Source organism: Akebia trifoliata, chromosome 2 (genome assembly GCF_017979445.1).
Source record: "Akebia trifoliata isolate Shusen 1 chromosome 2, ASM1797944v1, whole genome shotgun sequence".
Taxonomy (NCBI): domain Eukaryota; kingdom Viridiplantae; phylum Streptophyta; class Magnoliopsida; order Ranunculales; family Lardizabalaceae; genus Akebia; species Akebia trifoliata.
Genome location: NC_141376.1, coordinates 1169954 through 1185938, shown reverse-complemented (window position 1 = coordinate 1185938; position 15985 = coordinate 1169954). Strand labels below are relative to the sequence as shown.

General features: G+C 36.9%; 4 protein-coding genes across 4 annotated transcripts; 1 reads left to right on the top strand and 3 right to left on the bottom strand.

Moving 5' to 3' along the window:
* Positions 1 to 684: 684 nt before the first annotated feature.
* On the bottom strand, positions 685 to 6436 carry LOC147408595 (O-fucosyltransferase 16-like). The gene is made up of 10 exons (XM_086419851.1): positions 6129 to 6436; positions 5983 to 6042; positions 5802 to 5892; positions 5344 to 5420; positions 4202 to 4290; positions 3915 to 4098; positions 2556 to 2737; positions 1926 to 2028; positions 1496 to 1827; positions 685 to 1406 (listed from the first exon to the last, which is right to left on the bottom strand). The coding sequence occupies exons 1-10, from the start codon at positions 6420 to 6422 to the stop codon at positions 956 to 958; spliced, it is 1863 nt and encodes a 620-aa protein (XP_086275977.1). The 5' UTR covers positions 6423 to 6436; the 3' UTR covers positions 685 to 955.
* A 1821-nt stretch (positions 6437 to 8257) lies between these two features.
* LOC147408594 (uncharacterized) lies at positions 8258 to 11607 on the top strand. Its single transcript, XM_086419836.1, has 9 exons — positions 8258 to 8786; positions 8885 to 8974; positions 9061 to 9141; positions 9265 to 9396; positions 9853 to 9931; positions 10246 to 10382; positions 10514 to 10606; positions 10798 to 11035; positions 11240 to 11607. The coding sequence occupies exons 1-8, from the start codon at positions 8589 to 8591 to the stop codon at positions 10957 to 10959; spliced, it is 972 nt and encodes a 323-aa protein (XP_086275962.1). The 5' UTR covers positions 8258 to 8588; the 3' UTR covers positions 10960 to 11035; positions 11240 to 11607.
* Positions 11608 to 12312: 705 nt separating this feature from the next.
* Positions 12313 to 13078, bottom strand: LOC147408593 (kunitz type trypsin inhibitor 104-like). The gene has a single exon (XM_086419827.1). The coding sequence runs from the start codon at positions 13012 to 13014 to the stop codon at positions 12415 to 12417; it is 600 nt and encodes a 199-aa protein (XP_086275953.1). The 5' UTR covers positions 13015 to 13078; the 3' UTR covers positions 12313 to 12414.
* Positions 13079 to 14416: 1338 nt separating this feature from the next.
* Positions 14417 to 15230, bottom strand: LOC147408592 (kunitz type trypsin inhibitor 104-like). Its single transcript, XM_086419818.1, has one exon. It carries the CDS (start codon positions 15161 to 15163, stop codon positions 14567 to 14569), a length of 597 nt encoding a protein of 198 aa, XP_086275944.1. The 5' UTR covers positions 15164 to 15230; the 3' UTR covers positions 14417 to 14566.
* Between the last annotated feature and the right edge of the window lie 755 nt (positions 15231 to 15985).

Sequence of the window (15985 nt, the reverse complement as noted above, 5' to 3'; positions counted from 1 at the left end):
GTATTCAATTTGATTAGTCGCGAACATATGTTTCTGGGGCCTAAAAATATTCCAGGACACTAGTGACAAGCTTGATGCTTTCAACAATGGTTGCTTTAGTGTCATTTGGTCAGATTCTGTTATGTTAGCTTCCCTGATTTTCATCATCAACCCATGATATTAGGGGAAATCATACAGGACCAAGAGGCAAAATTTCACGAGGTGATATAAGGTGCACATTGTACATTAGTGCCGACGGAATCTGTTGGCATAACCATATCGAGCAGTGTGTTGATGATTCTTGTGGTGTTTGATTACATCGTATACCTCAAGACACTTGCTAGAAATAGTTCACCCAAGTCGGGTTGATCATGACAATGTGGAAAATCACATTCTTTTACCAAGTCTCTAATGGCAGTATCATTTATCTTTCTAAAAGAATTCAGTTTGAAAGGCCTGGTTTTGATCATTTAGTAGTCTGTATTGTAATTATCAAATCCAACATATGGGACAATTTGATGAACAAGATGGATGGGATTGATCATTGTTATTTTATTTATTTATTTTTGGTGAGCAAATGGTTCATTGATTAAATCATTGAAATAATGTAATTTATATAAAGGGTTTGCGATAAATCCTATAATTAGTTCACTAAACCCCCACCACTGCATCTCAAATTTACAGTATAAATCTTGGGATGACACATTAAGAGAACGTTACATCTTACCATAGGCCCCCCCTTGAGGCTGCAATTCGGAACCTCATATTTGTGGTTCTCAAATACAATCCAAAGTTCATGAAAATTGGACATTGTATACATCTACTGTTAAGGCTTTATGTACAAAAGGAAAACCAGCTTTGGCAAAAAAAACTTAAAATAAGCAAACTTACGAATGGGTGACAAGGGCTAGATCTGATGGAAAAAAATGGGTTAGCCTACATCAGAAAATTCATCAGGGGGGGCGGCCAAGTTCATTTAGTCTGATAGCAACTCTTCTAACTCGGGTTCCTCAGATTTGAGGGACTGACTGTAATCTAAATCTGTTACATTTGACAAAGCTTTCTGGTTCTCCATGTAATCCATATCAAACCAGTCTGGCTCATCGTCAGCAAGCTCATCATCACTTGGTTGATCGATATCTTTGCTTGCATCACTCCCCATCCTATTTTTAGGACCGACTTTAGTCTTTTGGGGGCCTGAATCTGCTTTAGCCATAACCTTAGAATCTTCACAGATGCAGGTTGAGGGGTTCTCGTGAAATTCACCCCTGCCTGGCCTTACCTCATTTGGCTCTCCCATGAAGCCTTTCTGATGAGTGTGAACCTTGGAGGCAAAAGCTTCCCAGGTCATGTTAGTTCGATTTAAAATGTCAGAATACAGCTTTCTAGCATTTGGACGAATTGTACGTTTGTGTCCAAAGTATCTCCTGCATTGAATTCACAAGTTTGTGTGAAAAGCAAATTATCGGTTCGAGTTATTTTTGTACTGAACCAATGAGAATAAATACAAGCATACCTTCGACCAGCTAAGATCCTAGCCATGTTACCATTGTTGTTTGTTACAAATACATCACTCTCATCACAAACAATGAAATCAAGTGCAGCCATACGAGAAGAAAATGAAGAGAATGGTGCCAATTCCTTATTGCTGGCTACAGTCTCTTTTGAATGGAAATTAGGGAAAAGTGCTTTGAGGGGTGCCAATGTTTTTTCACCTCCATATACTTCACCAGATGCGACATAAATGTGAACATCACTGCCAAACCCTAGTGCTCTCAACATAAGACCAACTTCTTCTGGAGTGAGTGGGCATTTTCCATGCCTCCGTTCCTTGTCTGGGTTGCTAATCTACACAGCATTTAAAAAGACACCTCAGGCATGCTTTCTTTGCCTGCCCTAAAGGTTTGAGTTCTGTTTAATCAAATATTAAAACCATAAAGCCTTACATGTAACGTTTTCCACCTCCTGCGTATTGCACCCAGTTCTTTCCTTTCCTTTTCCCCTCCACCATAATAGCATCCGGAGAATGCAAGCATGTCAGGTTCAAACCTGCCACAAAGAAACATCTGATTGGATCAAGGAACTTGTGTCATTCTATCCCTTACACAATGTCTTAGAAGGAAACAATGTGAACAATTCCACGGGCCATTATGAAATGATAACCCTAAGTTTTCCTATTGCGAAAGTCGAAAAAAAAATGCTCATGATCCCAATCTTTTATTTGAAAGGTGATTTATTTGTACAGCTAATGACTCAAAAAACCACTCCATCATCATCAATACCACATCCCAAATGGTTTTATTCATGCAAATGGTCATGCCTTTATTGACAATTCAAAACTCGATAGTTTGATTGGATAGTTAGAAATAACCATTCTGAGTGATTTAACAGATACTGTCAGACCCAATAGGTGGCCCATTGACTGGAAATCCCAATCGATCACGAGTAAAGCGTAAGGGCAATTTTTTCCTTACAATAAATTATAAAATGTTTACGAAGTTACACATGATGTTAAACTTATGCTCATGGAGAAAACTAACAGAAGTACTTTAAGATTAACAAAGGATGAACTCTACCTCAAGTGCAGCGCAATGAAATGCCTAGTTCTCATCCTCATCCTCTGGACCAATCGTTTACCCATTTCAAGTATAGGTCTAGTAAATTTCAAAGCATGGTAATTAACTCTACATCTCAGCTTCTGTAAATCTGTATCCAACTTATTTGCAAGCCTGTAATCAAACTTGGTTAGCTGCACAGCCTGTGTCATGCAAAGAAACTTCGTAAGTGTAAGATTATATTTCGACCTGGTCATCCAATTCTCCAAAATGAACTTTGCCAAATCATTATATATAAAGTCAATAAAACCAATATCTGGCACAAAAACTATTAGCTAAAAAAGGGGGGAAATCATGAGCACATCCAACATGACAATGCTACTCCAATTAAATCTATTGCAAGTTTGACCAGATGAAAAACAATTGATCTTCCCCCAGATGCTCGTGGACCCCAAATAAAAGGTAGTTCCATGAATGGCAATAATGATTTGCATTCAACCAAATATTTAACTTGGACCTATCAAAAGCTTTTCATTGTTAAATACAGAGCACAATGATTTTTCATTCGCTTATAATATGATAATACTTAGTAGTTGTATTTTGAAGTCTCAATATCTTAATATTTTTAAAGCTCGAAAAGAAGGAAGTAGCTTGATATATAGCACAGTAAATCAGCAAAAGCATAACGCAGAAGACAAAGAGTCAGAGGACAAAGAGTCATACAATTTCTGATCAGCACATGTAAAGGAAATTCAAATTTCCATTCCATCTGACACAGCCCCTATTGCAAGAAGAACATGGTACAATATTTCTTTTTATTTTTTATTTTTTATGCATAATATGGTACAATATTTCAGGTCATTGACTTTAAACTCTCCATGAAGTGTTGTAGTCATACTTTATTCATTCTATAAGGATACTTTAGTTAATACAACATTAAGTTGTATGTGATCTTTTATATCAAATTATGCCTCATTTGCTGCATATTGGGTCTGTAAGTGAAATAAAATTTCATGAGAGTTCATCTTTTGAATCAATCCTTGTTTCAGATCCTCACAGGCAAGTCCAGATTTTGTTTGACTAACTAAATCTGACTGGCCAAAATTTGAATTCGTGTATGAGATAAAACTGACACAAATGGTCTTTGTGGCTAGTTAGTTAAATAGACATTTTCCCACTAATGTCCAGTTACAAAACATAATGCTATTGAACCAAATAATCAACTTGTGCTTAGGAGTATGCTAGTGATCAGTTAGCAATCTCTGCTTGTAATCAGAGAACCAACAGTCAAGAATGGAATGCAAAATATAAGAATCATGGATCCCACAAACTTCACAAAGAAAATGAAATTGGGAAACTTTTAGGGAATTGAGCACTTACATGCTTTTTCAAAAGAACAGGTAACACACGATTTTGATAGCATCTAGGAGTACACTTCCTTGGAACACGCATGGTATACGGACTCATAACTTTCCCTCTCTTTTTTGGGAGCTGCTTTATGATCTTAACATCTTTTGAAAGAAACGATATAAACCAATCAACATTGAAGATCTCAGTAAAATTGCTGCAGAAGACATCAATTATAAATCGGTGTAAAAATTATTTCACAGAACAATCAGATCAAATAACAGTCAACTAGCTGTAAAATGTGACTAATATTTACAAACCTGGCATCCTTCCAAAAAGATTTTTGGTCCAGCTTTGGAACAACAAGAGTAGCATTCAAAATGCGAGCTGCAACAACAGCATCTGTTATCTACAAACATCATTGGATAATAAGTTCAGTGTCAGCCATCTCATCATAGAAGTTCATGAACTTAATCAAATACCATGAAAACAAGATTTAATTCAATACCAACTCCATAATATATAATAATTAATAATGTTCATACTATGGTGGACAGGCGGTTCAGAGAACATATTTTAATAAATTTACCCTCATTTTATGGCCATTACGCAGTACGGAATTCATACGTCTTAACAGTTTTCAAAAACGTAAAAGAAACCCAAGGAAAACATCCTTTCTCCCTTTCTCAACAAGGTGAAGAAAAAAAAAAGGCATGAAGGGCAAAAACCTAACACATGAGATTTAATACACTCCAAGCAAAATGAAATTTTCTTACATGTAGACATTCAGTACTGCAACCATAAGGTTGTGAGTTTACCCATACACACACACCCCAGTAAAGAAAAAGGAAAATTAAAAAATCCAAGCAAAACAAATTCTTTACATCTTCGTCTTGCAATTTTTCAGTGATGTCCAACAATCATTTAGATGCAAGTCCTTGTCAAACGGTACTAGATGCTCATTTTGGACACTTCACTTTTTATGAGTAAATGCTATGTCCTTGACGTACCTGGCCGTTTCATCATTCTATTCGAATTATGGTTCGAATGCAAACTACAATGATGATGGATGATTACTAGAATTTGCAAAGGAGATTTAGAAATTTTCAAATTGGTCAAAAATAATGCATTTCTTATGTTGTTGTTGATTAATGCAGAACCCAACAATTCTATTTAAAAAGAGTACTTTTGAATATTGACATTTTGTCAATAGAAAAAAATCAAGTTAACTCTTCCATTGAAGTGCCCCAATCTTGTGTCATTAGTTACCAATATTTTATAATAATTTATTTTCTCATTACCACTTCTCTATTCGCTGTTTAGATTTCTGATAAACATGCACTTAGAAATCAGGTTCTTGAGTGTAGCAACACAGATATGTCTCTTAAGGCTAACAAACCATTAAGAACCATAACCATCTCCCAAGCTAAAGGTGAGAATATAGTAGGTTCAAGAATGGTACCCCGGTTCTTTGCTGATTTAAGCCTCCACTGGTTGCAATCATCAAGTATCGATTGGGACGTGTGTTAACTTCAGCCGCTGTTTGACAGATACAGTAATTTAGAAATACACAATGAGAGGTTCATAACGTCAAATTTTATACAAAATCAAACATGAAGAAGTGCCAAGTTCTAAGAAAAACATTAGCGACAGACAAGAACAGAATACGTGCATTCGATTTGAAGAGTAAAATCATATATGTTTCCAGAAAAGTAGGAAACAGATCCAAACCCTAAATAGCACAATAACAGCTACACTCAAATCAAGATCTCGACAAATTTCAATACAGGCAAGAACAAAATGGAATTCACATTTCCTAAATCTTCCTTGAAATTTAAGGTTTCAGCAACATTAAATCATGAATCTGCAAATCCACCAACCAAAAAGAAAGAAAGAAATAAATTGACAACAGAGACGCACTAGCAAACTTATTGGTGGCATTACTGCATCCATAATAGAATTTCGATAACTTCGAACTCCACAGATCACGATCTGAACTCCTTCCACCGGTCTAAAATCCAAAACTAGAAATCAAATTGACAACAACTAAAAGCAAGATCCAACCGAAAAGAACAAGCGAGAACTCCTAGAAAACCCTAACCGGAATATGAAATACTTCCTCATCGATCTCGTTCCCTCGAGCCTCGAATCCATTGTTGAACTAAACAATTACAATCAAGCAGAAATGAGAAGTTTGACAATTATAGGGGCAATGGAGAGAGAGAGAGAGAGAGAGATAAATGATACCGAGGTGTGGTGGCGGAGGAAACGGTGGTGATGGTGGAGGTTATCGTTATCGACAAGTGGCGGGGTGAGGAAGGAGATGAGAGCGAAGAGGAGGAGGAGAGAAGCGGAGATGATTGGAATCAGACAGCGGAGGCGATTGAGGTGGTGGTGGTGGCGCCGCCTCTGGAAAGCCATGGTTGCTGTCTGTGTGAGCTCGAAATGCTTGGAGAGAGAGAGACTGAGATATCCCACTCCACTGTAGTGTCTGCTACTGTAAGACTCTGACTCTGCTGGGACAACCAACAACGATTCCATACAAATTTGTGTGATTGAAAATTTCTCTTATCACATCAACTTTTACAAATAACACACCAATTAAAACAATACATAACTGCCGAGGCAAGATTAAAATCAAGGTAGAATATCTAATCATAAGGCCTTGCCATTTAATTATAGATAGTCCTTTTTCTTTAAATGAGTCATGATCCCCCCGCCTGCGGGATAATCTGACTATCCCACATGGCAAACTCAATCGACTACTTAACGTGATAAGTTCAAGAATCGTAGATCTATGCTCCTTGAAATACATGATTCTCTCGAGATACATTTTTTTAAAATGAGAAAGTATAGTCATGTATCCCGAGGAGCGTAGATCTACAACTCCTAAATTTGTCAGGTTAGGGTAGTCGATTGAGTTTGTCACGTGAGATAATCAGATTATCACAATTCTAGATTTTTTTTTCCTCAAAATACACAACTACCCATATATGATTGTGTATCTAGAGGAAATCTATGGTTCTATGTACATGCCACATCAAGAGAGTAATGGAGGAGTGTGTCAGAGGGGGAGTCGAAAAATCATTATTCTTTTTTATAATCGAGGGTTATGCAATCCAACATTGCTATCCAAATGACTATTCATATATACTTAATTGAGATAAAAATGATTAGCACAATGGAGACCTCTAAAATTCAAATTGATAATTGGGAGATGGAGACTCCAAATTTATTGGTCAAAATAGAAAGTGAAAATCATACTCCCCATTTTGAAAAGGGATGGATAATGTGTTGAAGAGACATTTTGGATTCTACTCTCCAAAATGATAATATAGAGAGGATGAAGCGCCTTGGAGTTGCTCCAACTTTTACTAAGAGCATCCCAAGATATATGTTGCGTTGGATATCAAGTGAAGAGAGCTCTTATTAACAAACCGATTGATACGTAGACAATTTAATTTCAACAAGATTGGTGTGTTGTAAGTAAAGTTTGATGTGCGAATAAAATATCTATAAAAGAATTAAAATAATCCTTTTCGCATTTATAGATGAAAATAATAACAAAATTAATAATACTTGATTTGATTGTTTGGCAAGTAAACTAATCATTTTTATTTTAGTGAAACCCTTTTCTTACTATCATAGTAAGATTTTGAGTCTTACTAAGGGTGGATTTACTCAAATGGACCACATTAGAAATCCAACACCATAGTCCTCTAAATCACAAAAAAAAAAAAAAAAACTCATAAAAAATAGAAATAAAAATAATCTTTTAAACTAGATCCAAATTTTTTAAAATTCAGAGTTCTCGAAACTTTCACAAAACTCTCAAACTTAAAAATTTAAATTCAAGTGTGAAAAATAATATATATATTTTAAATTCTTAGAATTTTGTCCGCTAACATTTGATCATATTTTTTAATGCCAAGTCCAGTAAGGCCAAGGGAGCCTATATTTTACAAAAAAAAAAAAAATTAGTTGTGCTGGGGGACACATCATTTATTGTGATTCTCACAATTCTGATGTGGACATGCATACATAATCGTAGATGATTTTTACTTATATCGTTAGAAAACACATCTATGATTATGTGCATATTCCACGTCATACTTGTGAGAATTGTAATAAATTATTTTTGTCACTTCAGCATTTTCCCTTTGTTTTTTTAGAAAATGCTGAAATAACACAAAGCATTTAGTGATTCTCACAAGTTTGATGCGGGATGTGCACATATTCGTAGATTGTTTTCTCGTAACATGAGTAAAATCCATCTAAGTTTATGTATGCATATCCACGTCAGAATTGTGAGAATCGCAGTACATTCTTTGTGTCAGACTTTTTTTATTATCAAATCGGTCCGACATTCCGACCAAATTGATTGAGGGTTTAATAACGGTTCGACCGATTACAAATTTGGCGGTCCAATTAGCGGTTCGTTTCTTCAAACATTCCGAAGAAAACTGAAACCTTGCCAAAAGGAGAAGGTGAAGATGTCTGGAGTGAAGTTGAAGAAAAACCTTTCCCTCGCATCTCATAATTACAAAGAATACCCAACTACCGTTAGCACGTGTGCATCACCTTCGTCTATCTGTGGGAATGGCCGCCACCCAAAGCTCAAACCCTTCTTCTTGCTTTAATGGCGACTGCATGCCCAGTAATTAATTAAAGCTAAGAGGGTCTTGAGAAAGAGAAAGAAAAGCAAATATGTGCTCTCTGTTGTCGTCTCTCAAGTTTTCCTCCCTAAATTCATCTACTTCTCCTCTTCTCTTCTCATTTCGTCCTCCCCTTCTTTCTTCTTTCACCTTTCCAAACAAGATTAGCAGAAACTGCTGTTTTAAAGCTCATGCTTTTAATTCCCCTGAAGATAAAGCTAACGAAGCCAGCAACGAAAAACCTCCGAATGTCTCTCTCTCTCTCTCTCTCTCTGTCTCTCTCTCTCTCTATTAAAATCTTTATTGTTGATTTTGAAGATTTGAATCTTTCTTTTTTTATGTAAATAGCCAAAGAGCAGGAGAGAGATTTTGTTGGAGTATGTTAACAATGTCCAGCCAGAATTCATGGAATTATTTCTTAAAAAAGCACCTCAGCAGGTTTGATATCTTTATTCGACCCTGTAATTTTGTTTTATGTTTCAATCAACCCCAAATTTATTTCATATTTACTCCCAAAAACATAGGTAGTTGATGCAATGCGCCTAACAGTAACTAATATGATTGGAACACTTCCTCCACAATTTTTCGCAATAACAGTTACCACGGTAAGTTTACTGCAATAACATAGACCGTTATTATTTGGTGGTTCTCATTTCTCAATTAACGACCGATCCTATGTGTATTGTCTTGATATTGTGTGTTTCTGTTATAATTTTTTTTTTATTCAGGTAGCCGAAAATCTTGCACAGCTAATGTACAGTGTTCTGATGACTGGTTACATGTTTAGAAATGCACAATATCGTCTAGAGCTACAGCAGAGTCTGGACCAGGTTTCTCTTCCTGATGTTCGACAAAAAAAGGTAATTCTGTGTCCCCTATTATTTACTTTTGACGATGGATTTTGCCTTAAAATTGTGGTTTTGATATTTAAATGTTGGGCCCCACATTAGAATTAGGAGAGTCCTATCCATGGTTTTGAAATCTCATCCAAGACGGATATACATGTCAACCGTATCGTACGAGATTTAAAACCATAGTTCATTTGTCTCATTGTTGAATGAGATGAGTCAAACGTATCAGAAAACTAATCTGAGATGACTTGGTCTCATTCATGGACGAGACGAGACAAGACGCCAAAAGGTGTTTTAAAACCATGGTCATATCACTGAAAATCTACCAAATTGGATTTATAAGTTTTAAAATGTAATCAAACAAAAATGCCGGCCACTCTAGGCTGTGGGCTCAAGTCCAGCTTACTGGATGTTCTTTTATTTTATTTCATGAGTTATATGATCTGCTTATGTGATTGTTGGTAGGATTCACCAGATTATGCACCCGGCACACAGAAAAACGTGATGGGGGATGTCATCAAATGGAATAATGTTTCTGGTGCTGAGAAAACGTTACCTGTGGAATATGCTTCCTTCGGCTATTGCTTGGGGGATTTGGATTGAAAGAAATAACAGGGTGTTTAACAACAAGATCAGAAGCTCTCATGCAGGTTTTTTAGAGATCTTGGGTTTACTATACCTATGGTCTAAGCAAAACATAGAGTTCGCTGGGACTTCTTTTGATGATTTTATTTTTAGATGGGACTCGTTATGTAATTAGTGTTTTTGTTTCTTCTTTCCTTGTTGTTCTTTTGAGGCTTTCTCGGCCTCCTTGTTCTCGGTTCTTCTCTTTGCAATATATTATACTTATCAAAAAAAAAAAAATAGATGCAATGAAATACATCGAGTTACTTGAAGCAGAAATTGAGGAACTAAATCGTCAAGTTGGAAGGTTTATTAATGGACAAAATGAACTATTGGCATATCTTCAATCTCTGGAGCCACAAAATCTGAAGGTACTGGCTTGGCTACCCATTTATCCATGATTTTTATCTAGTCCAATATCTTCTTCAAATGCACCTGGATTGACTTGTCTACTAATCTTGACCTTTAATGTTCATGCTTGCTTCTTGATTAACATATGTAGGAGCTTTCGAGTGGTGCTGGTGAGGATGTTGTGCTGGCCATGAACACCTTTATAAAACGTCTCTTAGCAGTTTCAGATCCTGCACAAATGAAGGTTTGCTGTTTTCTTTTCCCCATCTCTAACCTCATTCTGTGCAGTGTGCTCAAGATATCTTCTTTTTGATACCCGTCTCCCACTAGTCCTACTTCTGATGTCAGGTCCAAATGCACCATTTATACAATATCACATTCATGTGCACCATTTTAGATTGATTAACATTTTTAGATTCTGTTCTGCGGTCACAGACAACAGCGATAGAGACTAGTGCACAGGAGCTCGCCAGGCTGCTTTATTGGCTGATGATGGTTGGCTATAGCATCCGCAACATTGAGGTACTTTTTGACATGGAGAGAGCACTTGGTACTCCTCCGAAATCCACAGGGTTACCACCAGGGGAGAACATCTAGATACGGAGGATAAAAGTTCGCATATTGAAATAACATGACTATTAGTCAGAAACACAATAACATACACAACTCAGAGGTAATATATGATGACTAATTGGTCTGTTTTTGTCTTAGTTTCAAGTAGCCAAAGGCTTTATTCATGACAGTAACACAATTGCTAGAGTGGAAGGATTGTCTTTTCACACAATTTTATACAAAGTAAAAGATTTTATCCATGAAATTGAAAACCATGTCCAGAATTTTTAAGATGAGAAATTTTGTTGCTCACCCATTGGTGCAGGTCATGGTGCAGGGAGAGGGGAGATTTGGCTACCCTTCTTCGCCACCTTTTACCATTGCAGTCTATGTTGATGAAGGGAATAAATTTTGTGCTGCTTTCATCTTGCAATGTAGATCTGCAATCCAAGGCCGTATCCTTACTAACCTGTAACTGCATTTTTTTTTTTAATTCCGTGGTTCCAAGTTTGCCTGCAAATTGGCTGTCCACTCCATAACAGAACAGGGCTGAATGTGTGAACATGAATTGAAGTTGAAGGAAAAGGACCTAAAAAATATGTTATTGAGATATTAGAACACCTGTTTTTTGGCTTAAGATTGGACTAATATTTGATCACCATCTATAAATATGTTGGTAACTAGAGGTTACTCATAGTATGTGGGCTCAATGTTGAGGATCTCATGCTCCAACCAGAACAAAACTACTTTTTCGCCCCCTTTCCCTCTTGGTTTCTCTATGAAATACTATCAAACTCTGAAATCGTGTGGAGCCCATTCTTAACCAACAAGTGTTGGGTGTAGTAACCAGCAAGTGTAGGGGTGTAGTGATTAGAAAGGGAGAGTTCTTGAGTTCAAAACCCTTCGTTGGCCATCCCGTGGTGTTTTAAGAAGCCAGAACACTTGGCATGTGTTGGAAGGGGTGACTCATGTGTCCATGGGAATGGTCGGACTAAGTCTGGATACCTATGTATTAGGAAAAACAAAAAAATGCAAGATCTGACTTGAAATAAGAAAGGGAAATATACTTCTAATCTAAAACCAGGTCTGACAACTTGCATAGATAGTGTGGATCCAAGCCTTGGTGGCGTTGAATGACCAACTCTGCACAGACTGGATGTCATGCTTAGACCAAAAAGATTCAACAGTGCCTCTTTCAACCCCATTTGACTTTCTAGGGCTTTTGACCCTGAAAGGCCTGTGCTATGGTTCCTAATGCTAATTTCGGGGTGAAAGCGAGTGATCCTACTACAACCGAGTGAGACAACAGCTGATATCCCAAGAATGAGTTAAGTCCCTATAAATTAAGGCCAATATTTCCAAAAAAATAACAGATGCAGATAAAATGCGACGATCTCATTTATCATAATTATTAAAATAGCTTCATTTATTTGTACTTATACATATGAGTTCCATTTATTCCTACTTCACGACACAATGGACTCTCAATTTCTTCATGGTTCAAGCCCTCTTAAACACAACAGGAAGAGCTGGTACATACAAAGCCAACAATCTCTTTCCATCCTCAATCGAAATACCGACATCCCCACACTTATAATTACAGCTTGAACACACATCAGTAGGGCAAAAGTAAAGCTTATAATCATCTCCTTCCCTTCTGATTTGAAGGTACACGAGGTCAGTCTCAGTTGTTTTTATAAGTGTCCTTCCTGACAGTGTGGGATTAGATTCATTATCAAGACCCCAATACGGCGATTGTTCACAAATTGTAACCCTAGTGAAGTATAGAGTGAAGTCGCTAGATTCTCTAATAACTGTTTCATCAGAAACGAATGGGAAGAAGATTACAGGGAGACCAGTTGAATTCGCCTGATCTTCCTGCCCAACATAAAATGGGCATGACCCATTGCGATCGACTAGGGTCAAACCACCTCCTTCACTAGTAGAACTAGCGGGCAAGATGTAGTACTCGACACCAGCTTCAACTGACTGTCCTGTGGTGTCGAGCACATGAGGGATCGGGCCTTGGGCAACAACGACAACAAAGGGATTGACCATAACTAGCCATAAAAGGCTTACAGCTCCGATCACTCTCAACATGATAATTTTTTTTTTTTTTTGGAAGAAAGAAATATCGGAAGAAAAAACTCGATTTGATTAACCTGTGATGTTAGCTACGAGTATTTATAGATTACTAGGCAACCTTATCCAACAAAACATGGCTGCTTGGAAAAGTCTCAGTTGCGAGTTAGATGAAGGATTGCTTGTGCCACTTTAGTTTCTATCATTGTTGAAGAGTCATACATGTACAGCCACCAGGGGTGAAATGTCAAACTCCTTGAACCAGAAGTTAACGCTGGAGAATTCGGTACCAAAGTTATTATTTAAGTAATCTTTTTCTCCCAAGAAGGCTAAAATTCTTCTCTATTATATTATAATGTAATTTCAACTCTTGCAGCAGCAAGATTTCAATTTTTTTTTCTTGACCTATTCCTACCTACAAATCCATGGATTTTGCTTAAATGTCATCAATCCATGGTTTTAAATCTCATCCGAAACTGAGATGACACGCCTGAGTTGTCTCGGTATCGTCCACCAACGAGACGAGTTGAAAAATCGTCTAAAAGACATGGTTTGTTCTAATTCTAAGGCATTTTTTAAAATCTCGTCCGAGACAACTCAAATAAATCTTGTTCATAGACGAGATGAAATGTAAAACGAGTTTTCAAACCATGCATCAGTCATAAATAGTAACCAGACTAATGGGGAAATGCATGCGTGTTAATAACTTAGATTAGTGTTTTTACTAGGAACAATGATTTTCTGACTCTCCCATGTGGCATACACTCTCATACTCTCCCCACATGGCTGTGTATAGAACCATAGATTTCCTCAGGATACACAACTGCACATCTTCAGAAAAATGTATGGTTGTGTATCCCGAGAAAAAAATATATGATTATGTGCATAGTCACGTGGGGAGTATGCGGGGGTGTATGTCAAAGGGAGGGAGTCAGAAAATCACAACTTTTTGACTAATTGATGTTTTATGATTAACAATAAGTATTTTTTTGGATAATTTTAACTGATTAAAAAAATTCACATCCTTTTCTGCTATCTCCATTCACGTTCTTTTTTGTCTTGCTCTCATATTTTAGTAACTTAAACATTTCTTCTAACTAGAATTGTAATCCACCGTCATTGAGTACGCTCAAACAATATTAATCGACAATGCTTTTTGTTATCTTTGCTATTCTTTCTACTTCTCCAGCTCAACATTCTCATCTCTGTTACGCTCAATTTTTTAAGAAAATACTTTTGAGTATCAACATTTATCTCTGTAAGCATGAGTAGTCTTATTGCCATGTCATATAATTTGACTCACCACTTGAATCATCTAGTTGATTCTATAATCAATATTTTCCTCAATCTGACTGTCCTTTTGTAGAATAGATTTGATATAACGAAAGTGGTTGTTTACGACTGTGATATTATCACACCATTATGTTATAAATAAACAGCATAAGTGATTTTATTATAAAATCACACCATACAACAATTATATGTAATAGCTTCATTTATTTGTATTTAATACATATTAGCTCCATTCATACTACTTCACACCACAACGGACTCTGAATTTATTCGAAGTTCAAGCCCTCCTAAACACAACAGGAAGAGGTGGTACATACAAAGCCAACAATCTCTGTCCATCCTCGACCGAAACACCGATATCGCCGCACTTAAACCTACAGAGTGGACACACATCAGTAGGGCAAAAGTAGAGCTTGTAATCATCTCCTTCTCTTATGATTTGAAGGTACACGGGGTTGGTCGCTCTTGTTTTTATAAGTGTCCTTCCTGACAGTGTGGGATTAGATTCATAATCAAGAGCCCAATCTGTCGATTGGATACAAATTGTAACTGCCATGAAGTATATAGTGAAGTCTCTAGATTCTCTAATAATCGTTTCGTCGGCAAAGAATGGGGTGAAGATAACAGGGTAACCAGTTGAATTCGCCTCATCCTCCTGTCCAACATAAAATGGGCATGTCCTGTTGCGATTGATTAGTGTCAAACCACCTCCTTCACTAGTAGAATGGGCGGGCAAGATGTAGTACTCGACACCAGCTTCAAGTGCCTGTCCCGAGGTGTCGAGCACAGGAGGGTTCGAGTCTTGGGCAACCACAACAAAGGGATTCACCATTACTAGCCATAAAAGGCTTACAGCTCCGACCACTCTCAACATGACAATTGCTTTTTCGAAGAAAGAAATATCGGGAAAAAAAAAACTCGATTTTTTATTAACCTTTGCTCTTAGCTTAGTCTATATATAGAACAACGAAAGGGCCTTATCCAACAAAACATGGCTGCTTGGAAAAGTCTCGGTTTCGAGTTAGACGAATCAGTACAGCCGCCTGGGAGGGTGAAATGTCAAACTCATTGGCCCAACGCAATGTAACAACCACAAGTTAATTCTGGACAACTCGATACCAAAGATTATTTGTTTTTTGGCTTTACTTGAAGATATTATTTATGCAATCTTTTTCTCTTAGGAGAGGATAAAATTCTTCTCCAATAATGCAATTTCAACACTTTACAGCAAGAGTCCACTTTTTTCCTGACCTACTCCTACCTACAAATCCATGTATTTTGTTTAAATCTCATCAGTCATAAAGAGTGACCAGATTGATGGGGAAATGCACACGTGTTAATAACTTTGATTAGTGTTTTTACTAAAAATAATGCTGAAGTGACCTTAAGATCGTATCTCACATCGTGAGTGAAAGTGTATGGGAATCATAGATGCTTTTCATCGAGATAAGAATGAAAAAGCATATATGATTCCTATCCGCTTTCATATCAAATTGTGTGATATGAGGTATAATCTTGAGGTCACTTCAGCACGACACTTTTCTAATTGATGTTTTGGGATTAAGTCGTATTAGAGTGACCTCATTTCATACTTTCTTGACATGGAGTTGAGCACAAAGCCATAGATACTTTTCACTCATATCTCAAGGAAAAATATCTATGATTTTTACACACCTCCACGTTAGGAAAGTATGAA